This window comes from Pararge aegeria, chromosome 25 (genome assembly GCF_905163445.1).
Source record: "Pararge aegeria chromosome 25, ilParAegt1.1, whole genome shotgun sequence".
NCBI lineage: Eukaryota > Metazoa > Arthropoda > Insecta > Lepidoptera > Nymphalidae > Pararge > Pararge aegeria.
Window position 1 is genome coordinate 6,324,095 of NC_053204.1, and position 11,311 is coordinate 6,335,405.

Below are 11,311 nucleotides of genomic sequence, written 5' to 3' on the forward strand. Positions count from 1 at the left end.
TATTTGAAAAAATCATTCATTATTGCATTCATGGGCTTGCATTATAACCTAACTAAAGTTATTTGGTCTTACGTAATAATTTTAGTGGTAGGATATAATCTGTGCTGTGATACTGACATTAAAGCATCGCTAGGTGCTAATACATATAATTCTACTTTTTAAATAACATTATATTTTTATGAAAATTAAGGATTAATAAGAAACTATTGACTTATTCATTATTTATTTAAAATGCGAATAGATTTCACAGTTTTGTGAGTCTTTTCTTTTCTTTATCTTTGATTTTGCTGGCATAGATTTATAAGACGCTTTTGATCATGCTAAGCAACTTTTAAAATATAACAGATACTAAATTTAATATAGGTATGTTAAAGTAAACTACAACTTTTAATATATTATTCAAGTCGTAACGTTATTAGACAATTATTAAAAAGTTATGAGAACTGCCAATAGGGGTTACACAAGGCTCTATCTTAGAACCAATAAGATTAGTTACAAATTATAAATTAGATTTTACATAGAATATCAGCCATTTAGTTTTAATTGGTGGAATTTAACTTTCGGCCTTTGAAAGTGTTACTTTGAAAAGGGATACTTTGTAAATCCGCCTGATTAGACCATTTAATAATACATATTAACATTCAATATCTTGTTTTTTTTATTTATTTATTCAGTCAGATTATTAAATAGTTTATAGTATCTCAGCACTTTTTAAGCCTTGTTGATCTGTCTGGATATTCAAAACATTCCTCTTGTACGATCAATTAGCTACTTAAATTATAGATTCAAAATAAAAAAAAATAATCACACTCGCACTCTGCTTTAATAGCTGGTATTAGGCCAATAAGTGTTCCACAATTCTAAAACTTAGGTCCCTACTGGACCTGTAAGTTATTTATGTAAAATAACATTCTTCTTATACTGACCCATACCTAAACTGACCTGAGTTTAAAACGGAGAATACATTTAGGCTGACTAGATAAAGGTGTTTGATCACTCAATCTTTATATTTGAATTACTGATATCACCATTTTAATACCAAAAGTCATGTAATATCACTGCTTAAAGCACGATAATAGTGGTTAAAACATACGGGATATCTCAGGATTGGTCAGAATTCAACGCGGCAACGTCAACAATAGACGCCCTCCGACCGGGAGTGAGATCGGCCGGGGCTTCACCGCGCCACTCTCCTCGCGCAACGCGGAGAGCGCCCATGCCCACGGAGAATGCCTACGGAGAGTTAAGAGCGCCGCCATTACCGCCAAGGAAAAGTCTCTCTCCAGCGGAGACTATTGTTGCAGCGTCTAGTGTTCAAGATATTGCGGCAGCTAGTAGTATTATGGGTGAGTTGTAAACATTCAGCAAGTGTAATTTAAAAAAAGATGTGTCCTGTAGTAAGGCCGTAGACGAGTAGTTTTGCGGGTTGGAACCCTCCCGGAAATTGTAAGCCCAAATGTAGATTATATATATTTAACATAACGCTAGGGCCCTTAGGAACCGAGCAAAAGAAGTAACAGCGCTGGCGGGCGATTCGATGCCGGTGTCCGAGGTACCAGTAATGTGAGTTGCTAGAATAACTGATGAAAGTTCTTATGTTATGAGAAAAAAATACTTATAGAAGTACAACTTCTATAAGTATTTTAATTCGCTCTATTTTTCTATAGTAATTATTGACGAGAGATGAGAAAAATCCTATAGTAATATTAAGGATTACTTAAACCATAAAAAAGCTTGGGTGTGAATTGCTCTAGCTTCATAGCTTTATATAAATTAACTGTGAGATGGTGATAACAAAAAAAAATTACGCGGCTAAGTTTGTTGTGGGCTATTCTTAGACGAGGGCGCGTTTGGAAGCCTCGCAGCTTTAGGTTTAAGTTGGCGAACGAAGTTATCACCATCCCCTTACAATTATGTTAACATATATGTATGAACGCTTCATAAGTGCCTGTGACTGGCCTACATGAATAAAGAAATTTTGATGGACAAAGCAGCTGGCTCATCTGATGGTAATTGGATAACTATCGCCTACAGGGCAACACTTCGCAGGGCATGTAAAAAACCCGTTCTCGGAATGGTTTCGCCTCATATGCCTATTATAACACCGGTAACCACGTTCTTCTGACCCGAAACGTCATTGCAAGAATGCTGCTTTGTGGCAGAGATATGCATGGAGTACTTCCCCGGACGAACTCTGACATAAAAATCTCTACTAACACCACAGTACCACCAATTGGGGACTAAATAAAAAGTTTATTTTACTAGAACCCCGCCGCCGTTCATCTCTCGAACCTGAACCGGACTCGCGACATCGCCTCACCTCAGTTATCACTGGATCAACGGAAACTATCACTGGACTTATCGATACAAGACATGAGGTACAAATTTTACTTTCTTTATAAATTTATTTATTTAGCAGACAATATAAATGCATTAATAAATATAAATTATGATTGTGACACGACCGGAGTCAATTGCAGTGTGCGATTTTGCAATTCATAATTTTGTATGTTGAACATACACTTCGTGAAATAGTCAGTATCCTTTTTAATAGTTGTTCAAATTTAAAATAACCAAATAAATCGGTTATGTCTACAATAATGACAAGCATTTTTTATTTTGTCCTAAAATTTGAATAAATCACGAAAAACGTACATTTAAAACTCGTTACCTTGGATTTTTCCTAGATAACAATTATACACGATTTAGTCAAATTTCCTGGATAAAAGGAAATCTTTATTTCATTGAATTTTGATTATTGCAAAGCAGTTTAACTTAATATAAAAAAATCTGTTAACGATCGAACACGCTTGCGTGGTTTTCTTTACTAGTATTAAATATTATATATATATATATATATATATATATATACGATATAAGTAATGCTGTCGCTCCACACCAAACATATCTTTGGCCATGTATCCTCTACGCACGTTTCGCTCGACCGGAGCATCTTCAGGGGATTTTGACTTTACAAAGTAAAATTGTACATTGCCGAAGATCTATTACGCGTGGAGTATAAGGATTGAAGAAATTATAGATTACACTATACAGATTCTCCTGCTTTTCGCGGAGCAAATTAATCTTAATTTTTATAATTTAATCTAGTACAATTTGTAATTAAAAGGTACCGCCAGATCCACGAGCTTTTGAGAAACCTCGAAGAGCCTGCACACCACAATCAAACAGCCGACCACTTCCAGCCCCGCCTCCCGAAAGGCTAACCGAACCCAAACCTGAGAAGCAAGACCAAAAACTACCTGAACGACATATTGAAAGACAACCGGACAACAGAATTCCAGACAGACTGCCAGAGAGACACATTGAACGACCAATAGATAATAGGCTACCTACCGAAAGGCAACAAGACAATAGGCTATTAGAAAGACACATTGATAGGCATCAAGATATAAGACTTCTAGAAAGAGTTATCGAAAGGCAACCAGATAACAGACTCCCAGAAAGACACATCGATAACAGATTAACTGAACGGCAACCGGATAATAGATTACCAGAACGACACATTGACAGACAATTAGATATCAAGCCACCAGAAAGGCACGAAAGACAAGAAAATAGACAAATAAACGATAGACTAATCTCACTAGATAAAGAAAGGCATTCGGAAAATCGAACGCAATTCGAGAAAATAGAGAACAGAACAGATAGATCTAATTCAGAAAATAGAATATTGGAGCGACAAGCGGAAAGATACGTGCAAGATACTAGAAATATAGATTTCCGGAATCCACCAGAAAGGCCTGATAAGCCTGATAGGGATAGGATGCAAAGCTCTGATAGATCCAGTTTCGATCGTGATACTAGGGTTGAGAATAGAGCGCCTCCAAGGCAGCGATCTTTACCTTCTACAACGAGTGGTAGTATGGACAGTCAGCCAACGAAATCTACTACAATGCCAAAATTTCCATCGGAAGATGTCAAGGATCCGCCTTATGAGAACGTTGGTGTGGAGAAAAATGAACTGGCTGTAGCACGTGAGTTGATAACTTTTACTTTACGTTCAGGAACTATGCGCGAATTATTTTATGCTGTCTTTTTCGATAATTGGCCTATGAAAAAGTTTATACAATTAAAATCTTAGATTAATTTCGACTCACCACCACGCCCCAGTAGTACTTACCCAGACGAGCTCTGTCTCAAGAAGCCCTACTACATTCAAACAAATTTTTCTATATCATAATTTTGTTTATTTTTTGTCTGTTTCAGCCAAAAAGATCAATCCGTTAACTCACGACAAACACGGACGAAAGTACTGCGACAACGTATCGTACGAAAATATAAATTTAGACTACATCGCTCGTTTGGTAGGCGAGGGATACCCCAAGGACATCGTTGTGCGAGCATTAGGCATCACTAGGAACGATCTAGAAATGGCGTGCGATATATTACACGAGTTCGGGTGTAAAGTGCAACATAAATGCTAGGATATTAAAATTTTATAGGCGGCACTAATTTTTAACTTTGGACTAATTTAAAAAGATAGAGATAGACTTCGATTATCAATGACCCTTATATCTTAGAAGTACGAATTACAATTCAAAATGGTTATTAGGTCCAGCTTTGTAATGCAATAAAAAGGACCTAAACTCGGCGAACTCAAAAACTTTGTTCGCCACCTAAACTGCTGACTACGTAAAATGTTAAATAATGTAAATTAACTTTGACGTTTTTTGCAGACGAGAAAGAATGTCTATATATCCATTTTTGTCATGCATGTTACTTTGTTGCAAGTAACGTAAAAAAAATTGATGTTACTTGCATAACAAAAATAGATGGTCCATCTATCCTTCTATCTGTCATCCAATGTCAAAGTTTGCTCAAAAACATTATATGTTTACGTTTGCTGCACTTTGATTGAAAGCAAGCAAACGTAACGAAATAAAACCTATACCATTAAATATATAACATTAATACAAGGTTCACTTTACATTTGGCAATATAGGGTTGTTACATTGATCGTTCTATCCATCTTTTTAATTTAATCTGTGTTTTTTGACATTACACTTTTTAATCTGTTATTTAACTTGACATTAAAATATTTAGTCTGTTATTCGAGTATTTTCGGTGTTGCACGCTTTCAAATCAATTTTTATTTATAAATATAAATTAATTAATGATATGAAGTTATTACTTTGCATGGCGTCACGTTCACTGGGTTGCCAAATCGAATAGCATTAATAACAATAAGCTTCCTTGAGTTGGTGATAGATAAAATATGTAGTCATATTATAAAAGGTATTTCATGCATTTCGATTTGTCGACCTAATTGATATTGAGCTGTTTAAGTATTGTGCGATATTCCGAAAATAAAAGGGTCAATCAAAATTGTCACTAGGTCGAAATTAGCAAAAGTAACTTATCTTAGAATGTTTCATTAAATTAATAGACTAATATTAAAATAATAATTGAATGACGCGTGATTATAACGATCTGGCAAGTTGAATCTTAGCGTTTTTAAAACATAAAATTAAATAATTACTTATTATTATTGTATATAAATGTTTTAATAGTTTTTTCAAAACGTTATTTGGTTTAGTTGAATTGTATAATAATAAGAACTCGCCAATAACAATGTTTAGATGCACAATACATTTCGTTGTTATCGATTAGTATTATAGATTTAAAATATTTTTTGCTTTGAGGGTACATTGATAATAATTTTCGCATAAGGTTACTCCATACAAAATGATTTGTAGTTTGGTGGAAGTTTGTATGGGTGAAAGCCAAGTGGGGGGGTGTTTAATTTTAGCACTCGGATATCTGGCACTGGATACTGGAGTGGGAGTGTGAAGTCTACCAATTCGTGTATAATACCAGCGTGGTGGGCTACGGCCTAAACATTTTTCATTCTGAGAGTAGACCCGTGCCCCGTAGTGGGCCGTTAATGCATTATCATAATAATATCAACGAATGTACGTCCAATGCTGGACATAGGTCCTTTGTAGGGATTTCTGTGTCCAACGGCTCACTGCGACTGGTTTGAAGTTGATCGCAGCGTTTTCCGATGCAAGATCACATATCCTTGGAGCCGTTGAACACAGTGTGGAGTGTTCATTACGAGAGACCTTTGTCCAGCAGTGGACTTCGAACTCAATGTCAACATAAACTGCTACTTAAGAAAGCTTCATGTCTTTTTTTGGCTTAATGGAAAAGCTTTAGAACTACTATAAGCTTTAAGTGACACTCCTCTCCCTCCCCTCTGAAGGGGAATATCCCCTATAGCAAGCAATCTAGCCGAGTGCCGGGACTTAGACCGTAAAAAATCCAGTATATATATTTATTTTCATTTATAATACCGACCTTACCTTTTTAGGAATAGAGTGCACATTACAGTGTGTTCAATTATTAATTCTTTTTGATAATAGTAAATAGGTTGAAACTATGATACATTTCCATTTCTTTTTGAAGTTATACTTCTTTTGGCGCGTTGGGGAAAAATTATGAGAGGTAATTTTTAGGATGCGCGTACACCGTCACAAAAAACCGACACCCTGAAGTTAGCTATAAGGTTTGACAGTGTACACTTTCAGTCCGGTGATTTAATTAATGAAAATGTACAAAAATCTCAAATTTTATTATTGAGTGAAGCTTGGTTGTGAAATTATGTAGAAATATTCTTTTGTGATATTTAAATAAACTTTAAATCATTTTAACTAGATAATATAGTATTAAATACCTTTTTTCTATTGCTGGTGTCGTTTTTCCTACGACCGTAGAAATGCGAAAGATAAAATTTTTGAAAAGATTTTTATCTTGTAAGTATAACTTCTAACGCGTATACATAAGTACTCGCACGCACTTTTTTTATTTTAATAATTCATGGATCAAGCAAATCGACCCACTTAATGGTAAAATGCGAAGTGTCACCCAGTTTATAGCGGATGTCTCTAAACTGGGTGATACTTCACAAGGAAAACGTCTTATAAAGTGCCGCTTTGTTTCCATTAACCGAAGTGTAGACGTTAACCCTTATGTGCAAGTAGCTTCAGACCGGAATACAACAATGCTGTTAAGCAGCAGAAATAAGCATCGCGGTATTTCACCGGACAAGTTCTGCAACTACTGTTTTTTTTAATATCCTTAATTATTTGGGACTTTTATCACCTACTGTTCTAATTGTTTGGAGTAACTATGCGATAATAAACTGTAAAATGTTGTATTTATTTGCGATTTATTTAATTTAATAGATACTTTAGTTAATTTCTCTTCCATTGTTCCTTTCTGATGCAAACGATTTTGTCAGTATTGTACGCTACTTGTAACACGTATATATAGCTTTGTATATAATGGTATTTCAAAACCTATATTTTCATATAAAACGCTGTCTTTAATAATAATAATAATAAAAATATATCGTGTAAAATATATTTTTTCATATTTATTGGAGAACGTCGAGAATTTGACGTTATTCTTTGACACCTTGACTTATGACTTCGCAATATTAATATTAATAAAGGTTGACTTACACAAACCGTCAAGTGGGGTCTTTGCTTTCAGAGTAACTTTGTCAACGGAAAATTTGTCTGTAATTATTTTATTTCAAGTAGGCCTAGTTTATAAGCACTTTTGAAACGTCAAGTTAGTCTGTTTGTAGTGACTCTACCGGTTCAGAAGGCAGATTCTACCGAGATGAGCCGGCAAGAAACTCGGCAGATTGCTTATCTTATTTATAGTTTAGATTACTACATATGTTACAATCTCTGACTTAATTCACGTGAGGTGCTTTTAGCACCTGATGCAATAACGACGGGGTGTTAAAATTTGGACGTGTGTGTGTGTGTGTGTGTGTGTGCCTCTGTGTATGTCTGTGGCATCGTAGGCGTGGCTCTTGAACGGATGATGTGCATAATAAAAAACGGTAGTGTGCTTTTAACTATGTTTGATGAAAATCGGTACAAGATGACCGCCGCTCTAAATAGCGGATTATATATATTTTTTCACAACTCGTTCAATATGGGTATCAGATGAAAGGCCTTGACTATACACTACGATAAATTTCAAAACCAAGATGGCCGCCTCCACAAAAACTCCTTCAATATGAGTATCAAATGAAAGGGCTTTTTTATTTGGAGTAGTGTCGGGGTTTTTTTAAAATTTTGTATTTTTTATATTTTTAATTTGGTCAGCTTTTTTTTTTATTTATACTCTTAGACCGATATTTTGAGCTTACGTAATTAAATAAAGGCCTTTTTTATCCTGGTCAACGCTATCAACAAATAAATTCATTCCGGACACAGGGTTCCTAAAGATTGGGGAAGACCGCTTTCAAATAGTTTTGCCTCGGGAGCCTAAATGTTTAATACAAACTTACTGTAACTCTCCTTCCGAATAGTATTTTCAAAGTCAAAGTCAAATATTTCTTTATTCAAATAGGCACATAGATGGCACTTAGCTACGAGGGTTCCAAACGCGCCCTGGTCTAAGAAGAAGCCCACAACAAACTAAGCCGGATGCTTTCAAGAACAACATAACTGGAACCTTTTTTCCGTCGACAAAGTTGCAATGAAAAGCGAATCCACCCTAATTGAATGCAAATTAGTTGTTGATGTAAATAATAAAACAATGATAACATTAAAATTATTGTTCTCGCAATTTTTTTATTCACAAACCAATAATTGTACTTTGACGAAGATTTATATCGTACACATACTCGAATACCGAAACAGTTAAAACCTGCCATAGAGTATGAAATCCCTGATAGCCGGTAGCGTGCACAGTTTATGCCTAGCGTAGGTATAAAGCAGGAAATAAAATGGAATATCATATTTACTTTTTCTTTGAACAATAATATTTTAACCACTATCGTACAAATGATATCGCTGTAAACATTAAAATTGCTATGCAGGAAGATTGCATAAAACTGAAAAATCCTCCATAAGGAAGAATTGCCTTTGCGCTTATATGAAGTGCACTCAAATGTCTCAATACAGTCGATTGTCTAAGCAATACGCTTTTTTTGTACTACAAGTTAGCTCTTGGCTGCAATTTAAACTGGTGGTATTAATGGTATCTAAGATGGTAGCGAGCCATCCTGCTGAGCTAATGGTATCTAAGGGGTAAGGTATATTAACCCCATACCCTAAAAATTATAGATAAATTATTTCGGCAGCAAGTATTCCAACTGCATATCCCTGTTTCTAGAAACAATAGCGTGAAACCACCAAAATGCATGCATGAAAAGTTAACCGCATTAATGTGGAAATTTATTTTAACCCTTACGAATGTTTTTTAAGAAAACAATAATGTAAAATACTGATACCAATACATATTTCAATACTGCGCAAAATTCGGCGCAGTATTTTTGCTTCACTAGTATGCCAGCTCATATATATATCGTTTCCTCTACAAAAGTGGAATAAGGCGTAAGATAAAAAAATAAAAGATTTTTGTTTGATACGCCAAAGAAGTTTAACTTCCAACGCGTGTACATAAGTAAACACACGTTTTTTTTTCTTAAATTACCCTGGGCCTCCAAACTACATAGGATATCCCATGTCTTGGGGGTCAGTATCCCATATGTGCATCGAGATTAGAGAAAAAACAGATAATACATATTCAGAAGTTGACATTATCGACACTCGATTGAATGGGAGGTATATCTATCGATATAAATCTTTGGTCATTGGTGAATTTATTTACGGATGAGCTTAAATCTTGAGAACATAAAAACGTTTTTATATTCGACCTTTTCCTTGGTATTTTTGTAAAAAAAAAAATTGTTACTAATATAAACGTTTTTCAATACGTGCAATTTTAGAATTGTTCAATCTTAAAGTTAGGCGTCTACAGTCTACAAAAAATCGAATTCGATTCGACCCTACTAAAATAGTACGTGCAATCTCATTTTGCCAGACTGCAAGTTACGAGTGTGAGATTTTCTACCTAAATACGTATTCGATTGCGTGAACGTTAACTACGTGATGAATGGAATCGAAGCAGTGCCATCTAGTGACAATACTGATACCCAGTAGTTTAACTTGATTGCGCTATTTCGATAGAAGGTAGAAAATCTGATACTACTCACACACACTCAGGTGAAACATGTGTACATGTTGTAATATCAAGGAGAGCAAATTACAGCCCTGTCAAATAAGATTGTGCGACCTGTACGGAAATAAAATACTTACTAGATCTTCTGCTACTGGTCCAGAAGTGTCCGTGAAAATAAGTTTCCACCAACGAAAAGGGAGCATATTTTATTTATTTTGCTAGGAAAAAAAAGCCAATATGTTCATTCTTTGTAAGGTACATATATTATTTTTAAACACTCAATAACCATAATTAAAAAACAATAATAGTTTTTTGGCTACATTTTTTATATCTACTAGAAATATATTATCGATCGAAATTAATGGACACGTAAATTTGCATCTAAAATGGTTTTCAGAAATTATACCCAGTAGATTCAATAATTATTTTTTTATTGTATCTTTTAAATGTACCTAAATAAATTAACCAAAAGGCCGGTCTCTACATAGCGGTGCCAACTACAAGATTTCGAAAATACAAAAAAAAATGTTTTAGTTTACAACTTCACATCATTTGTAAAATGCCTAATTATTTCTAGGACGCAATTTAAGATTTCACTATTTAGTGTCTTTACAATAGTGACTTTATCAATCTTCAATTGCGTCCTAGAAATAATTAGGCATTTTTTAGGCATTCTCTCATTAAGTGATTATTTTTAAACCCGTTATAACAAAGTAGTCTGTAGACGCTCAGCCTTGAGATCGCGAGTAATGAATGAATTGACTGAAACATAGGTTAATAATAATTTATTGTGCTATGTTTTCTTTGTAAGTTTAAAGACGAGATAAAACTACCCGTAACTTTAATATAACTAACCCGTTAGAAATATCTATTGATCTGTAAATTAATAAAACATAGTGCGAGTCAAACTCGCGCGCTCGTGGATTCCATAATTGGAAAGAAACGTATAAAATATTTAATTGGTTAATTTGTCAAATAGCACTTCCAAAACGAAAAGTAGTAAATAACTTTTACAACTTTTGTTTGGGACGGCATAACTTAGTTTTTTTTTTTGTAAACGACAATCGCTTCCACCATTCGTTTGACCGATTCTAAAAAATAATGCTTTATTGACATCATTTAATTTTTCTTTATAAACTTTATTAAATTAACTCTAATTCAAAAATATTTTTTGTTTACTCTACTTAAGTAAAAGATTTTGAATATTTACTGTGTATTTAATGATGTGAAATATTTCTTTTCGACGGCCGATTGGCGCAGTTTGCAGCGACCCTGCTTTCTGAGTCCAAGGCCGTGGGTT

The 11,311-nt window shown here is 34.5% G+C and overlaps 1 protein-coding gene across 1 annotated transcript in view; it reads left to right on the forward strand.

Annotated features, from left to right (window-relative positions):
• Positions 1–5,924, forward strand: part of LOC120634837 (E3 ubiquitin-protein ligase CBL-B-B) — a 111,641-nt gene extending 105,717 nt beyond the window's left edge. Inside the window, exons 10-13 of the mRNA XM_039905664.1 lie at positions 1,106–1,346; positions 2,266–2,378; positions 3,128–3,995; positions 4,228–5,924. Of these exons, the coding sequence (XP_039761598.1) occupies positions 1,106–1,346; positions 2,266–2,378; positions 3,128–3,995; positions 4,228–4,445 (1,440 nt within the window). The 3' untranslated portion in view covers positions 4,446–5,924. The remainder of the gene's footprint in view (positions 1–1,105; positions 1,347–2,265; positions 2,379–3,127; positions 3,996–4,227) is intronic.
• Positions 5,925–11,311: the final 5,387 nt, after the last annotated feature.